Source organism: Vanessa atalanta, chromosome 9 (genome assembly GCF_905147765.1).
Source record: "Vanessa atalanta chromosome 9, ilVanAtal1.2, whole genome shotgun sequence".
Lineage (NCBI taxonomy): Eukaryota > Metazoa > Arthropoda > Insecta > Lepidoptera > Nymphalidae > Vanessa > Vanessa atalanta.
This window is the reverse complement of record NC_061879.1, coordinates 3,492,391-3,511,551: the sequence shown is the minus strand read 5'-3', so window position 1 is coordinate 3,511,551 and position 19,161 is coordinate 3,492,391. Positions and strand designations below refer to the sequence as shown.

The window sequence follows — 19,161 nt, the reverse complement described above, 5'->3', positions numbered from 1 at the left end:
GGCCTACGTGGCTAACAAACTGTTACAAGATAAGAGTCCAATATTTTTACGAAATATAGGTAAATTCAAATAAAAACATTTTAAGCTGAGATAAAATTCATCAATTCATTAAAAGCCATCAGGAGATATCATTGTTTTAGAAATAATCTCCTGAAACAGTTCTGGTTCTCAAAAGAAAACTAATTCCACGAGACCTTAATACATCTTGATTAATTACTTTTGTTTTCCGACCGAATTGATACATTCGTTAAATCTCTTAATACATCTATTCTATTTTTCGATTGTAATCATTTCCTGTGAACTAAAACGTTTGATATTCAGAAATTTCCGATTTTTTAACGATTGTTTTCCACTGCAGTGATATACAACTAAGAATACATTTAGTCTCTTTACCCCTCTGCAGCGAAGCAAAATGGTTATGTGTTTGCATATAAATATTGTAAATGAGAACGCTATGTGTCTGTCACCTCATCAAAGCTAGATGTTAACACATGTTAAAATTAAAATATATACTTTTTAAGCAAAAAGTGTATTTTAGATAATAGGACTCAAACAGACAGAAGGTTCATCTGATGGTAAGTGATTACCACCGTCCATGGACTGTAACATCGAGAAGTTTCAAGGTGGGTTGCCTTTGAGGAATGAGTAAACTTTTTTGGAGGTACCATAAACTAGTTGAAAAACTAATTCCATCGTTTCTTTTCCTGGTTCTTTTCATATCGCAGGTTTAATTTTCAATATATTTAGGTCGATATTTAGAAATCAATAAGAAAGTGTCTCTATAAAAAAATCTAATCTATGAAAAAATACTTTGTTTTTTAAATTAATTTGATATTGAGATAGAGTACGATCTTGATAGGGTCTTTGAATGTAATAGTCTTACTTCTGATCTGTGTCGCACTGCGGGTCTTAGCCATCTTCTTTTTTGAGAAGAAGATTTGGAGCTTATTTCATTATGCCGTTAAAATGGGAGTAGGTTACATACATGTAGGATTTTCGGACATCTAGGTGGTGCGGGTGATATTTGGAATTTTGACGCGATGTCCGAAGGTGAAATTCAGCAGCCGGATTAAATCGAACAATTCCTCGGATCATTTTCCGTGAACAATTCTGTAGAAGATGCAGAGCGATCCAACATCGCTACCCAAAGCCAAAGGATCAAGGAGATCGGAAAGGGCGTGATCGTCGATAATTCGAGCCACTCTACGTTGGATACGGTCAAATGGAGGGAGCTGATAATGGGAAGCACCCGCCCAGAGGTGAGAGCAGTATTCCATGTAAGGCCGAATTTGCGCCTTGTATAGTCTTAAGAGCCGAGATGGCCCAGTGGTTAGAACGCGTGCATCTTAACCGATGATTTCGGGTTCAAATACAGGCAGGAACCACTTGATTTTCATGTGCTTAATTTGTGTTTATAATTCATCTCGTGCTTGGGGGTGAAGGAAAACATCGTGAGGAAACCTGCATGTGTCTAATTTCAACGAAATTCTGCCACATGTGTATTCCGCCAACCCGCATTGGAGCAGCGAGGTGGAATATGCTCCAAACCTTCTCCTCAAAGGGAAAGGTGGCCCTAAGACCAGCAGTGGGAAAAATTTACAGGCTGCTAATGCTAATGCTAATAATAGTCTTAGACGATGGCCCGACGTGAAATACTTTGTCTTGCCTTGCTGAGCACACCGAGATTTTTTGTTGCCAATTTGGCTTTGCCTTCCAATTGACCGCGGAACTAAACGAGGCTCGAAATATCGACGCCAAGTATTCCGATACTAGCTGTGGCGGCTAACGGAATGTTCTCGAATCGTGGAGATACGACAAATGGTGTTTTTTAGCAGTTAACGCGCAAAGTTGCGTCTTATTGGGGTTGAAATGGACTCGCGGGAATATTTATTATTATATCACTACACTACACAGTATAAAACAAAATCGCTTCCCTCTGTCTGTCTGTGTCTATGTATGCTTAGATCTTTAAAACTACGCAAGGGATATTGATGCGGTTTTTTTTAAAAGATAGAGTGACTCAAGAGGTTAGGTCCTTACATATGAAATTAGCGTTTTGTAGTACTGGCCACTTTGATCTGAAATATCTCCTTTTTGGTTAAGAATTCCAAATTCAAATTTATCATTTCATTTAGCTGGTACATTTGAATTTTGAAAACAGTCACTCATTTGTTTTTTCCTCGTAATTTTTTTCTTTGGCATCGCTTATTACGCACAATGGAAAACATGAAATATCGGTATATTTACGAGTACGAGTTTTACCGTGGCACCAGTGCTGCAGAAACAACTCAAAGGATTAATTATGTGTATGGGGTTAGTGTCGCAAAAGAAAGTTCGGTACGTTTTTGGTTTCAATATTTTCATTCTGGAAATTTCCATTAAATTGGAAAATGAATAATTAAAAGCTTTTGTGAAAGCGGATCCATCACAAAGCACTTCAGAGATGGCTGCAGGTTTCGGGGTAAGTGATAAAGACTGTATTAATACCCTTGAAGCAAATCGGGAAAGTAAAAATACTTGAACAATGAGTACCTCATGAATTGAGTGAAACGAACTTGCAAACACGCATCGACTGCTGTGTTACTTTGCTCAACCTACACAATAATGAAGGAATTTTAAGTCGAATCATTACTTTTGATGAAAAGTGGATACTGTGCGATAGTCAGATATGCTCGTCGCAATGGCTGAACCTTGGAAACCCAGCCAAATACTGCCCTAAACGAAAGTTGACTCAGAAAAAAAAAAGTTACTTGTGAGTCTTTGGTGGTCTAGCGCCGGTGTCGTTCACTACAACTTTCTAAAATCTGGTCAAATAATTACGGCCAATATCTATTATCAGCAACTGCAAACCTTGAAGGAAGAACTAGCTGCTAAATAAGCGAGATTGGTCAATCACTCTAGGCTACTGCTGCTTCACGACAACGCAAGACCACACACTGCACTAGAAACAACCACTAAGTTAGATGAGCTACAATTAGAATGTTTGCGACATCCACCGAATTTTCGAATCTTGCTTTAGCAGATTACCATTTTTTCGAACAAATTTGGACAACTTCTTACAAGGAAAAAAATTCAACTCCGATGCGGCAGTCCAAGCCGCCTTTAAAGAGTTTATTGTTTCTCACCCCCATGGTTTTTTTTTACTAAAGGGATCAATGAACTACTCATGACATGGCAAAAGTGTATAGATAATAACGGTGCATACTTTGATTATAATTATAACGAAATATATTTTACAAAAAAAAAAAAACTTTTGTATTCCTCCCGTACAAAACGCCAATTTCATATGTAAGGACCTAATATTAGAGAAACACTGATAATTTTAGAGGTTTCTAATGTGAAGACGTAAATAAACACATTTTTGCGCTTACATTGCAAACGCTAGCTGAACCCTACGAGATAGATCAAAATAATGTACCTCAATATTATACACCTTAAGAAGGTCTATAAAAAGTCCGCTATGGTATATGTCTATCTCTTAGAGTTAACCCACAATAACCATTTTTTATCCTTTACTTTATACGAGAAATAATGGTTTATTTATGAAGCGATTTTAAGGAATACAGTATTAATCCTTATCCAATTAAGTACCTTCAATACATTGTACATTTTATATAGATCAATATGACCCTTTACAGCGTATAATTTAAATGAATACTTTCGAAGATAGGCCCAGTGGTTAGAACGCGTGCATCTTAACCGATGATTTCGGGTTCAAGCCCAGGCAGGCACCACTGAAATTTCATGTGCTTAATTTGTGTTTATTATTCATCTCGTGCTCGGCGGTGAAGGAAAACATCGTGAGGAAACCTGCATGTGTCTAATTTCAACGAAATTCAGCCACATGTGTATTCCGCCAACCCGCATTGGAGCAGCGTGGTGGAATATGCTCCAAACCTTCTCCTCAAAGGGAGAGGAGGCCTTTATCCCAGCAGTGGGACATTTACGGGCTGCTTATGTTTCGAAGATATTACGGATTTAAAATTCACGGACATAGGACACGGACACTTTGTATTGTCTAAAGACAAAAAAGCTGCGAACGTTGAATATAAAGACGTTCTGTAGTATATTTAGTATCAGCATTGCAGCCATCCGAAGCCGGGGCGGTTCATTAGTGATATAAATACAATATACCGAATTTATTGATTATATATTATTTGTGTGTGTAGTATAGTATGTAGCTCATAATGTTACAATATTGTAAGACTGATGATGACATTTGCAAAGTTATTCAAATAGAAGCAACTAGCGAGAATAGCAATAATTTATACAAAAATTGAGGTAAATCCTTATGAAGGGCTGTATAGTAACTAAGATTTTTTACTAAATAAAATATATCGCCATAAAAATCGTTACGTGTATAGTGTTTCTTCAATGAAAAACGTAACATGACGAAGGTCGCGATTCATTTTCCTCAATATTATTATTATACCGTGTTCAAGTTTCAATGGATGTTCTTATTTCTATTGAAACTTTTTATCGCACATTTCAACTTTCAGTTTTATAGCCCAACCATAAAATAGGGCCATAAATGAAACTGTTACCAAGGAATAGGTATATTGAGATATATTCACCTTAAAATGTATTATTTTTATAACTCAAGTTTGTCTTTGCTTGTGGTGTTATCATTTTTGAATACATTTAAAAAGTTATCTAAGCGAATTATATTCTTTGTGAACAGTATTGTTTCCCACCAGTATTTTGTTATGAAATATATATTTAGATAAAGTACAAGGGTTTTAGTAAAACCACCTTGAAGTATTTCTTTTTAGAGCAAAGAGGTTCTTACGGATTAGTTCCTTTTTCAAAAACCTATTTCACAAACTTTTATAAACTCACCTTTTAGCATGTGTCGGTAAAATGCTGCAACTGAAATTTAAAATAAGATCCATTCAACTGTCCAATTCAACTGAAATTTTGCACACACAAACTCGTATATTTTTCCGTGTAAACAAAAGCTTGTCTCTAGAAGGTTTCTTTAAATGTCAACTTTATAATAAAACGAAGCATATTTAAATGAGTCTTTAATATATCGACGCAAAAAGCGTGGGTTGTTTTGTAGCTACAATTTCATTAAAATTTAATTTTAGTAGCGATAAAGAATTTAAGATGTCTTATATTGAGTAAAGCCAAGCTTTACTTTTGTTAAAGTTACATTTAAATTAATTAATTCATTCATAAAGCGACTTTATGCTGTAATAACCACAATAGTTAGATTAATTTATTTAAAATATTTTTTTTCACATTAGTTAAAGATATCATGAGAAATAGCAATACAAAAATATATGTTTAAGAAAAGTATAGTTTGCAAAGACTGTTATCGCTTGTCACTTATGTCGTAAACTCTCACAGCAAAATCTATGAAAGGGTTAAGAGAACCAGTGAGTACAGTTAAATTAAAATGAAAATTTTTATATAAAATGAAGCACTATACAAATCACATATTTGTAAATTATATTCGTCGAACTATACCTATAATAATAAAATTTATTTAAGACAAATAACATAAGAATTGATAATATTAAGTGCTTAAATATATATACAAATATGAATTTAAAAAAGTTACTGTATAAATCTTGACCGCGTGGAGTGGTGGCAAGAATACTAGCAGCATTTCCCCGTTGAATCGCAATTCAGATCCTCTGGGCTAAAAACGAACCAGCCTCCTGTCACCAGTGGTGGCGATAAGGCCAGGTGTTATACTTTTGATGAAGCTTTTTGCACCATTACTCCAAGGGCCAAGTGTTTCGACAGCAAATACTATGCCTTATATTAGTTATGCATCTAGATATAGGGTCGCACTACAAAAGGACTAAAGCAAATGGGCCAACTTTATTATCTTGGTCGCGTGACAGCTACGATTGACAATCGTCAAACGTCACACACTTCACTAGTGTGCGTGAACGTAATAGGATACTGTTGGATCTATTTTTTAGACGCGATCTCGTCTTTGAGTCTATCAAACAACTATGCCTTCGAACGAAGTTTATTCGTGATTTTTTCAGCTATTGTTATAGTGCAGAGCTTATTATTTAAAAATAGTTTTAATATACAACAATAAATCCACTAGTCTTGATACAGCTTTGTAACCAAAGAGATAAAGGACCAAGTCATATTCATAATCTGAAAAAGAAAATGTTATATTAAGGTCGTAGAAGAAGCGAACCATCTAATCCGAAAAAAGACACTCAATAATTACATATATTATAATATAATACGCTTCGAATAACTTAACAATGTTCAAAGCAAATATTAAGATGAGATCATATAAGAGCTAGACTGAACCTAACGCAAAGATAATGATGAAAATCGGTTTACAAGCAAGAAAGTTATACCCGTATATACATAAAGTACTCCTTTTTTCATTCATAGTTTAAGTTTGTACATAATATAAAATTTAATCGGATTAAATCTTTCTAGAATTTCGCTAAGGGTCTTTATGAACGTCGGGATACTTTATTTGCTTTATCTTATATACAACTAGTAATCCGACTCCGCTTTGCACATTTACATCGAATTTTTAAAGGGTAGGGTAACAAACTTTATGGTAAACTTCTGGTAATTTTTATTATAATAGATATTTTATTGTCTTTTAAGCTACTGATTTAAAATCAAGAGTTTGATTTGAGAGTTATAAAAATACGGTAACCCTTATTGACAACTAGGACACCTGTTTGTTTTCTTCCGCTAAAAAAATTCTTTCATACCAACCCTTACAGATCTGGTTTGAATTTTCAATAAAAAAAAAAATGTGAATATTCTGGACATATACGGGTTAATCTACAATACCCTTAAGGCCACTAAGTGACATAACATTTCAGATTCAACCAACTTGGCTTTTGGGCCGTCAATGTCTGACTCAAATTTAACTTTGAATTTTTTTATATGAATACCGGTAAATCCTCAACAATCGACACTTTTCGCAAAAGCATGACCTGGCGTTTTATTTTAACACATTTATAAACTTAAGTGAATACAATAAATACTCTTTCTCACTCTAACTTACCGTTATAAATGTCTTCAAAGAAATTTCAGAGCATTTCATGGAGCGGATGTAAGAAGCTTGCTGTGACCTAAAAAGTTAACGTGTAAAAAATTAACAGCATCTTTTTCAATTTTATCTTAAATAGTAAAATCTTTAACGAAGAGCTGAAACACGCCGTAGATATTTAAATGAATAAATTCCGAAGACATATAGTAATGTAAGTGTATTAAAAATAAATAACAATCTGTAAATTTTTAACTTCTATGTATTTTGGTCCACTGGTGGGCTGAGGGCTTCTGTCCTTTTACAGCGTATTTGGAGCTATATCACCACGCCGCTCGATTGAGAGTTGTTGGTTACACGTTTTTCAAATTTTCATGTATTTGGTTTATTTACATTTACAATTGGTTTATTCGTGAAGTTTTCCTTCACACCAATTGAAAGGTACTTGCCTGGATTGGAACCCGCAATCATAGGTTAAGATTCTCTTGTTCTGAGGCATCTTGATTTATTTACTATGTTATATATAATATTAGCGTATATGGTCTTCATTTACTTATTTAATCACGTGAAAATTCAATATATACAGATTATAACGCAATGTTTAAAGGGCAACTTAGTGATGTAAAAAGTCTCAGGTTCCCTAGGGCTATTCTCGTCCCCATATTAATCACAAGTTTTAAGCTTAATTGGGTAAATGGCAATATTACTTTATAATTCTTTGATAATGATATTGATAGTACTTTAATTAAAAAAATAAAAATACCATATTTTGGGTATTTTAAATTATGTAACCTAACAAAAAAAGTAAAGTATCGGGTTTGAAAGGTTAAGTACGCGGAAGGCGTAATGCTAAAAGCGTTTCTGCTCCTTGGAAACGTTCTGAGTCTTTAGGACAACTAGGACACCTGATTGTTCTTGGTCCAATGGAAAGTCCACAATTCCGAATTGAAGCTGTATAAATATCACTAGAAAACCAAACAACTCGACCTTCCTGTCGATAGTTCAACCAAGTTAAGTAAGACTATTATAAACTTGGCACAACTTGCAAATAAACGATCTATGCAAACTGTGCATATTGGATTATAGGAAAGCTTAGTCTAAGCAGCGATAAGTCAGCACAACGCATATTTTGATTTTTATGTTTTTTTTTTTTAATTTGGAAGACATTAGTCCATAACGGATAATTCTATTCATTTATTACTACGAATACAATCTTCAAAACGGAATATATTTAGTTTTATCCAGCGTTTTATGTAATCGGCATTGCGCAATTATTCAATATTATTTCAATAGAGTGAATAAAATATCATGGTAGATGAATATATTCCACCTGATGACAAGTGGTCGCCATTGGCCATAGAAATTGGCGCCGTGAAAATTAACCATTCCTCAACATCGGCTATGCGCTACCGATCTTGGGAACTGAAATGTTTCGTCTCTTGTGCCTGTAGTTATACTGCCTCAATCATCCTTTAAGCCGGAATACAACAATCCGTAATGTTGCCGTTTGGCGGTAGAGTCTGCGATGAGTGAGTGGTACCCACCCAGGGGAGCTAGCACGAAGAAGTACCACATTTTTTTTAAAAATATATATTGACAATTCTTTCAAACTAAGTTTTTCGTGTTTTATAAGTAATAAAACGACTCCAAAATACAAACTGGAAACGGAATATTTTGCTTAAATAAGTTATCTCCATTATTTTAATTTTTCCAAACATAATAATGTTTACTACGACTTTATACGGCCCTACAAAATTTTCTTTAAACATTTTGCAAGCATAATAACTACATAATTATACTATTTCAATCGTTATATATGAAAACATTTCAACACCATCAATAATAATTGATTCACTAAAAGTATTTACAGCGTTCCGTAAAACAAATATGTATTTATCCATATTGTAGTTTATACTCACGCTTACCTCGGAACTAATCCTGTCTTTGTTACAATTTAATACACAATATTAATTATTAAAATAATAATTTAAATAAAAACATGTGTAACATTATTCGGAAATATTCTGTGAGCTTTTCTATAGCAATAGATTATGTAAGGAGAAGCGTAATATTTTATATTAATAGCAAACGTGAATCGCAAACGAAGATCATGGTTTCATTATAATCAATACAATACAATCAAGTGCTTATTGGTGTTTTTAAAAAAAACAATACCGTGCTCAACGGTGAAGAAACGTAACATCGCTATCAGTACCTAGTGAACGTAATACCGCGATGACGTCATCGTGGCCGAATATGGTCGTTTTAGCTACGGCGGCTAATCTCAAGGGAGACTGGCCAACTACGCAGGACATATTACTTAGTGCACAAGAGAGCGCAAATACAGTTGCCCTTTTATATTCCCTCACTATCATCATCCGATGGGACGCCATATCCGACATGAAAGGAATGCGTTTAGGCGCAGGAGAGGGTTTACGTGATTACTAGACTCCGTTGACAGAAAACCCTTTCTTTTCAGCTCGACTTGGGATTTGAACTCAGGTCCACGGATTCACAAATCGGTAGTTCAGAATCAAAATATATATTTATGTACGCGAATATATTCTACGCGCACATACTTTTAAATCGTCATGTTATAAAACAAAATATAAATCTACCACTAGTTCCGAATGTAAATTCTATCGAGAAGAACCGTTAAGAAACTTAGTAATTGCTCTTTCCCCTTTCTTGTTGAACTATACTCTAATGGATCATTTACTTTATATGTAAATATTTTTTTCTTACCTTAATATTGTAAGCAGAATGATCTTCATATTTTTACACGATAGATCCTCCCAAGCACTATCGTATGCAACAGTTGCGACATCTAGAGCCTTAAAATGTTGAAATTCATTATTTTATGAAATTAACATTTATATTGCATAAATAAAGATACGTATTTATTAATAAAGAAAATCATCTCATGTAAATATAATTTATAGACATTGAAAACATTTTATTAGTTTCATTTCATTAGTTCCGGAGATTACACCCAACATGTAAGAAACAAACTTTTTAAAATATTGTTCGGAAAATGAAAAAAAAAAAAAAAAAAAAGATTCACCGAATCGGTGACAAGTTGACCGTGTCTGCAGCAGTTGTAAATATTGACTGCAGTTATTACCGCAATGAGAAAATTATTCAAATCCTCTAGTCTGGTATTAATCTGAAAATTTGATAAATATATTAATTATCACTAGAATTACAATAAAAAACAGTTAACCGACTGATGAAAACTTTTTATACCAGTTATTTATTAGTTAAAGCAGTTATTGAAAAAAGTTTCCATTTATAAAATTAATAAAATGTTCCTATTGTTATAATAATACGACGTACATATATAACATAAGCGCTACATACATATGTTAGTGAGCGTCATACACTCAACATTACCGAGTCATAACGTTTGCAGTCACGGTATACGACTCGGTCTTACCCGCACATAAAAGACTCGAATTAAAAATCAAGAAATTTAATCAGAGGCTTTTTAATTTAAATTCTTATCAGAGAACTGTCTCCACCGAAGCATACAATTCAAGATTTTTACAGAAAGATATTTATGAATTATAATATTTTTTTTTATATATTATGCCCCACTGCATTCATGCGTTCAAGATAAATTAACAAAAAAAAAAATAATTAAAATAAGAATGTATAATTGACGCCTTTACTCAATATTTCTTATATTGAGTAAAGGCGTCGAAAAAAGTTACTGAAAAATTAAATTTATTTGACTTTATGTTGTATTTCCCGTTTTTCGTTTGCATACCCGTGTACTTCTTTGGACGTTTCGAACCAAGCAGATCAGAAAATGTTTTATATATAAATATAGATTTTTTAAAATAACGATTTTTATGGTACAATTATACATACATATTATGTTGTCCTAACCAAACATTTTTATTAATTTTATTTAAAACTAGTGTTAGCCCGAGGCGTCGCTCGTTTTAAAAGGGTTGGTTGTCAGGTATTACACACAATATCTTTATAAATTAAAGCCTATGTTATTCTGGCGTATAAGGTATATTGTTGTAAAGTTTCATTAAGATCCTTTCAGTAGTTTTTGCGCGAAAGAGTTACAGACATGTAAACTTTCACCTTTATAACACCTACTAATATAGGCGAAATTGACAATTTGGTAAAAAACTCATGTTTTTTTAGACATATATAGTTTGAATTTACTTTATGCGCCCGATTTATTATGGTATTACTATTACTGTTAATCGGATTTGTTAATAATGTTTTTTTAGACATATATAGTTTGAATTTACTTTATGCGCCCGATTTATTATGGTATTACTATTACTGTTAATCGGATTTGTTAATAATGTTGCGGTGCATAAATTGCCCTCTGTTTCAACAGTACAACTTAGTAACATAACTGTTGCAAAAGCATTGCAATCGTTATTTTACTAAGTTACTTACTTTTATAGCCGAACCCTCCTAGAATAACGTTGTATTACAACATATTAAAACAACATTTTACCGAATGCAAATTAAAAAGTGACATAACGTAAATGTCAAATTTTGTTTTTAATAAACAAATGATATTTAATCTGTGTCATAGAAAAAATGAAACCAATGAAAAAAATCAATAAAAAAATCAAATAATAATAAATAAATAAATTGCAAAGTCCAAAGGTACTTAGATTTTTTTACTTATTATAAGTAAGTCTACAAAAATGTCGGTCGAAGTTGTACAGTTGCACACGTGGGTCGGGCATTGTCCTTAGAATATTATTTTTCTCATTTGATGTTATGAAATTATAATTAAACGTGTTCATTTAAAAGTTCTTTAAAATAAAGTCTTAACCTCTGTAATCGTATATAATAATTTAAGTTTAATGTACGTAATTGTTACATAACTTACTCTTGCGGCAATTCCATAGAAACAAATTGTAACTGACAAAAATAGTACATGGATAGCGAAAATAGCGCCAAACGCATCACTCATCTCAATTAACAGGCTGAAAATTAAATTGGAATAAATCATTAAAAAAAAAATCGCTTTCAACGCCTACAAATCTATTTTAGATTAATTCGCTAAAAATATAACTAGTTTATACAGTTCTATTTATTTTTTATTAATTAGACGGAAGCTGGTAAGTTAATGTTCAACTCGATGGCAAGCCGAGACACTTGTAAATGCACTATACGACCATAGAATATGTAACAGTAAATCCCTTGTGCCCATAATTACATTCGCTCACTCGATCTTCAAACCAGAACACAGCAATAGAATACAAGGATACCAGTCACCCAGACGAATCAAAGGCTGTTCGATTCACATTTATTGTCATGATTCCAGAAATTCAGACTTGGTAAAGGTATATATATGATTTCATGCCGTTCAATGTTTTAGTCGTATTGAGGTAACAAACAGACATACAGTTACTTTCAAATGAATAACATTATTTTGATACAAATTGTTAAGTGTAAGCTGTGAATAAAATAACGTGGAATAATTTATCTGAGTATAATAAGCAGAACGTAGTAGAGCGGTCAAACGCAGGTAATTCGAGATAAACTGATTAAACTCGTATAAAAACGTATGCATAATTTATAGACCCCGAAGAATAATTTTATCATTTTATTCAGTATTTTATTTGCGGTAATGTACATTCGCTCATTACAGGTATTTCAAACACGAACGATTTATCGAAATCCACCGCAGGATAGCCTTTTCGACGTCGCGATCATATATTTTGTCAATATAATTATTACGTATGTATTTTTTCCGTGAACACATAATAAAATAATGATAAAAATAAACAAATAGCGTTTCATATTGATACTGACTCTGAAAGCGCTGAATGTCGCTGAACAATTTGCTTTATTTGTAAATCCACGTCTTTCGCTTTTATTACTTCTCTAAAATCTTCGTGCAGTAACATGTACAGGGTTCGTAATTGACTCATTGTTGCTGAGATAAAGAACAAACTGCACGTAACAACATAGGATATATTGAGAGCTGAAATGTTAATAAGACCATTGATACTATTTTGTTTAATTATAAACATAATTGTTTTTAAGCTGTTTACAAACATTACATTACATTAGCAGCCTGTAAATTTCCCACTGCTGGGCTAAGGGCCTCCTCTCCCTTTGAGGAGAAGGTTTGGAGCATATTCCACCATGCAGCTCCAATGCGGGTTAGTGGAATGCACGTGTGGCAGAATTTCGTTGAAATTAGACACACGCAGGTTTCCTCACGATGTTTTCCTTCACCGCCGAGCACGAGATGAATTATAAACACAAATTAAGCACGTGAAATTCAGTGGTGCTTGCCGGGGTTTGAACCCGAAATCATCGGTTAAGATGCTCGCGCTCTAACCACTGGGCCATCTCGACTCTCTGTTTACAAAAACATATATCTACATACATAGGTATGTGTTGTAATATTTAAGCTCTTATAAATATTACACTACTACTACTAAATCGTGAAATCAGAATATTATAATACGCGCCATTGACTATGATTATCATTTCTGTTGTTTGTCTCTTTCATTTTATTTAATTCTGCATTTATCTCGGGAACTTGGACACTTTCCTGGATAATTATAATATTTTTTTACAATTCTTACGAAGTATCTTTAGTTGGTTCTTTTAGTTGGTTTATTTTCCTAAATCAGGTATTCTTTCTCAATCGATTTTCAATCATCTATGTTTAATTAACAATTATATAAAAGAGAAAAGTAAGATTTCTCATACATTTCATAAACAAATATTATGATTAATATTCATAGCTTGCCTACTGGTGACTAGAGATAACCCAGTGGTTAGAAAAAGTTAATCTTAACCGATGATTGCGGAATCAAACTCTGTACTGTACTGAGGCCTGCTGTTTTGCGGTAGAATATCTGATAAGTGGGTGGTATCTACCCAGGCGTGCTTGCACAAAACTCAACCACTAAGTTCCAAGCCTTCTCTTCTCAAATGGAAATAAGGGTTTTAATTTATTTAAGATATGTATGTTTATATTTATCCAAATTAAGTATATAATATTTCTATACGATTCTTACCGATCATGTAATCCATCAAATAAGCGCCAGCAAATAGTAGCATATTACTTTGGTAATTAAAAGGAAATGTAAATTTAAACGGCGTGATGTAATTGACTTCGATATTTAGTAAAAACTTCTTGATCAATATTATTATCAATGGGGATGCGAAATAAGTATGGACGAAAACTTTTACTAGTGTGCAATAAACTGTTGGTAAAAAAAAATGTCTTAATACATGCGATACATTTATTTCGTAATACGCGGGAGATATTATACCTCCATCATGACCCGACGAAACATTAAAGGAAATTGAAAATTTCTTCTTTATTAGTAGTTTACCGAAGTTTCGTTTGAGGCTTAGAGGTTCGTTGTTAGGTGTTATGAATAAAAAATAGCCCATGAACTTCCTTGGAGTTCAAGCTTGCTTCATAACAAATTTCATCAAATACGGTTCAGCGGTTTGGCTGCGAAACAGCAACAGACGGACAGACAGACACAGTTTCTTTTGAATTTTATAAAAGTATTATAAATAATATAGATTTCGTCAGTTTTTATATAAACTATTTATTTAGTCAAGTCAAGTTTGATATAATGCTTGCAATTTTTTGAGGTTCTGGTTATAGTTTTAAATCCTGGGTCGAAGAAAAGGTTATTTATTATTCATGTCGAATTGCCATTCCATCAGCTTATCAGTTATGACAATGAGGGAACAGAGAGTGCATACAGAACAGACCACCTAGAAACTGATATTTGAGGAAATATGAGCTCGCTGCTGATGCTGATTAGTCTTTGAGATTAATTTATTTATGGATATAGATGATCACTTTTCATGAAGTCACACAAGTGCCTGCTCACTTCCTCATATCAGTAAAAATCAGTTAAAAAACTGGAAACATTTAGCATTGAGAAATTTTTGAAGATAAGTAGACTAGCAAAATGGTCACCTAATGGTGAAAGTAGAAAGAGTTTAAGAAATATTGACAATACATTGAAAAGGCGCCACCAACTTTTGGTTCTGAAATGTTGAATCCCTTTGCACAAGCTCAAGTACAGAGTTATGCTATCTCTTTCACTCTTCATAATAGGAATACAATAATACTAAGTAGTATTGAATATGTCATGAGTAAGTGGTCCTTCGATCAAGTAAATTTGCCGTCCATTATGAAAATGTATCTAAGATTATTTAAAAAAAAAGGTCATTCTCACCAAGAGTATATATATGAATGTGCTTAATTTGATTTCGTTTTATTGCAATGGATTTCGCAGTTAAGCTGTCATCGTCCCGCCATTGTTCACCGAGCTTCACCACATAGTCCTTGATCCGATTTTTAATTCCACAAAAATGCAAGTATAATAAGCAACCTTAAACAATGAAATCATAATCAAAATATATATTATTCGAGTATTCTTGCGACTACATTTTTGAATCGACATTTCCATGGAGAAGAACCAGCAAGAAATTCCGTAGTCACTCTTTTCTGAAAATCAGTTACTTAGTCGTAGGATCGATCCTGACCTCTTGGGCTATTATCGTCCGTACTCCTAACGCAAGTGATAAGCTTAAAAGGAGGGGTAAATAGGAATATTAGTAATCCCTTAACTAATTTGGGATATAGCTAATATTCTTTTTTTTAAATAGATTATTAAATAAAATAATTGAATTATAACTAACTCCGCATGGAAATCAACGTATACTAACTCCACACTTTTTTATCATCTACATAATTCTATATCAAGTAATACTTCAAGTTTTTCCAATTAATCCAAGTTTTTTAACACGTTGACTGACCAAAGTTGTTCTTATAGGTCATATCAATATCGAAGTATATATGTAAGGATGTATCGAAGTGACATATATACGAGTCTATGACATTTCGCCTCGTGGTATCTCAATCTGTTTTATTTACTGTAAACTAATTTAACGTAGTATTAATTTAATTATTAATTTTTAATTTAAGTAATATGTGATTTATTTCTTTAAAAATTTTACTCATTACTCATAAGTTTAATGAGTAATAATAAACTATGTTTATTATGTTTTTGCTGTCCATTCAAATTGTGATAAAGATAAAACAACGAATGAGAAAGTCAAATTGAGTCCGGTAGTAAATATTAATCTTAATACCCAAAACAACAATGACTATTAAACTTCGTTTGTAATTTTTAAATATTAATTTAAATTTACGGGTTAAGAATATTACTGTTATATTATTTAAAAAATAATAATTTACAGTATGTATAAACATTATGTAGTTTTTAATAAATTAAATAAAATGTCTTTGTTATTGAATCTTTAAAATATCCGGTTAAACTGGTTAGATTACCGCTGCCGATGCCCTGATGCGGTTTCCGGATCAGGGCACCTGAAAGACTCAATTCCGTATAAAACGTTGCTACGTTATACAACGATGCAATGAATGTGCGCTCACGATTCTACTTGTACGGTTTAAACGTCACGTTTACTTATTTAGGGCAAATTACAAACATGACTTAATAAAAACTATAACCGTCATTTAACACCCACCACCACCACGTTTTAAAATAAAACTCACTAATCCTATAATAAGTATTTGCACGCTAATTTCCTTTTAACTGTTTTTAATTTACCTATATAGTTTACCATACAATGCCCCACAAAATAATAACTGTTGCTTTGCAGTTCAGTAACTGATGCACATGGTCGGTCAGCCTATACGGCGAAATATCCGAAATTGAAAATATGGCAGCGCGCTCATTTGCTTGATCCCTCTAAGGTTTCAACTCTAGCGCACAATCGCCGAGCTTAGATCAGAATAGTATTAGAGCAAGGCTAGTTCGGTAATGGATCCAAATAGGATAACCCGAACAGAAATATAATATATGGAGCCAGGTTTAGGGACGAAAGCAGTATATCAAATTTGTTTGCAATAATATTTTGACATAAACGTTACGTTAAAAATTTATTGTGTTGTTTTGCAAAAGACAATAGTGAACTTATTTAATGTTCATAAACACATTGTTATGAATTTTGCTATCCTAGTTTTATTGTATCTATTTTGTAAATTATTTTAGTAATACTCATTACATAATATTTGTGCTTAGTTTAGTTAGTATTTTCTCGTATTTGAGCTCAAGAATCATATCCGAGATTTTATAGATTGATACTTTTACTATCTTTCCTTAAGACACTATTTAAATCAGAGAAACATTATTTATCCTTCCCCTACCGATAAAAAAGAGACCGATATACGCAAGAACAATGTGAAACAATGCGGTTAGTAGCCGAGTCCCAAGCATGACTGGTTATTAATACGCCTAGTAAGATTAACTGGTAACGTATGTAGAGTACTGGTGACTAGCACCACATTGATTTATAATAAAATTATAAAAATAAAAAATAATAATAATAAATTTGTAAAATCGTATACGTTTTAGTGATGATTAAGCAGTTAAATTATACGTTTGCGGATCAAAGTTTTGGGAATATGGACCAAGGAATTAGGTTGGAGGTGTTATTTTTGCGTCTCGGAAAGTATGGTAATCCTTTTGATCGCTTGCTAGACGAGTCGAGCTGATATTGATTCGCGGAGGGACCCGGTGAGGCACAAGCAGAGCATAGTCCGGGGTCTATGAATCGTGCCGATACATGATTCCACAACTGCTTTGATCCGTGCTGAATAAGTTTTATTACGGATTCTCTTAAAAAAATTATGTAAAAATATAGAAATTACTAACCTTCGAAGCAATTGAAAGTGTAAGATAAATCAACCGCTAGTTCGATCAAATCCGTCCCCCCCTTTACTTCTTGTATTATATATTGCGAATGACTTAACGTACTGCAGATGTACAGTAGAAACATCACGTAGTGTATCCTTTTAAATTTATAAATGATTACATTTTCCTCGTCAAAAATATTAATTCCCGACCATCTGAAATTATTTAATATGGTGAGATATGGTATCAAAAATTCTTTGTTGAGTTGACTAAACTCTGTCATTCTGTCAATATCGCGGTCTTCGATTCTGTAATAGCGAAGGGAAGCGCGCTTCGTTTGTTTTATTGAATTAAACAAGAAGTTATGAAATAAAACAGTAAAGCGTTACATTTTACTGATTCAACTTGCGATATTAATGTTTCCATTTTTAAATCTACAATATGGTGCAACGCAAATGAACGCCAAAATATCAAACTGATGTTTTAAGTACAAAATACTTACGAGTCCGATAACGACAAAATAAAACATTGGAATTATATTTTAATTTTGCTCTTTAATGTTCGAATGTATTATTTTAATCATTCGGTGTATAATTAAATATTTTTATACAAACAATATCAGTTTTTTCAACCTATTTAAAAAAAATGTATTAAATTTCTCCGATAGACAAAAATACTTGCTGTTGTTGTATTTTAGTTTGAAGGGCGAGTCAGTCGATAGCATCTTGGGTCCAATCGAAGCAAGTAAGGGATAGGTAATAGTTCTTACCACAATATGCCAACCTATGTGGTGACCCATAGATATTTTGGCACTGGCTCACTCAGTATTCAAAACGGAATTTAATAAACTGTTCCGGTTATTATTTACAAGTTCCAAGTACTTAAGTTAGTTCAACATTGTTATTACCGACCAAATTTATTAAATTCTAAAATAAAACCACCTCCATTCAAAGGATAATTCTGTTTTCTTACCAGTGATTATTATGACTCAATAATTTGTTCGCAGACATTTTTTCATTTCATACTAATCGCATGTATGTTGCCCGACAATCATTTTAAATGATACCTTAGCTGAAACATTGCAGGCTTATATAAAATACCTGGTTTTTGCGATTTTATTTTTTAGAGGATGGTATATTTGTTGTTATGAATGAATTTAAAAAAATATAAATATAATTTCAAAAATGTTTTCGTTCTATATGCAAAATTTAAAAACGATAGTGCTTTAAAAAATAAATTAAAAATGTTGTAAAAATTACTACAGATAATTATTATTATTATTATTATTATTTAATATGAGTTTCGAGGTTAATTAAGGATAAATATAAAAATATTTGGAATATGATTTTTGAGCACTTGTCCCAGAAATTATGTATGTACTCTTTGCTTAATCTAGGCATTAAAAATTTATTATTTATTTAAATTTCTAATGGCTAGATTAAGGCATTAAAAATTTATTTATTAAAATGATTGCCA

General features: G+C 32.6%; 1 protein-coding gene across 1 annotated transcript; it reads right to left on the bottom strand.

The window, feature by feature from the left end:
• Window positions 1-6,066: 6,066 nt before the first annotated feature.
• Window positions 6,067-15,803, bottom strand: LOC125066396. Its single transcript, XM_047674459.1, has 8 exons — window positions 15,782-15,803; window positions 15,199-15,354; window positions 14,011-14,199; window positions 12,788-12,959; window positions 11,859-11,955; window positions 9,734-9,822; window positions 7,007-7,073; window positions 6,067-6,123 (listed from the first exon to the last, which is right to left on the bottom strand). Exons 1-8 carry the CDS (start codon window positions 15,801-15,803, stop codon window positions 6,067-6,069), a joined length of 849 nt encoding a protein of 282 aa, XP_047530415.1.
• Window positions 15,804-19,161: the final 3,358 nt, after the last annotated feature.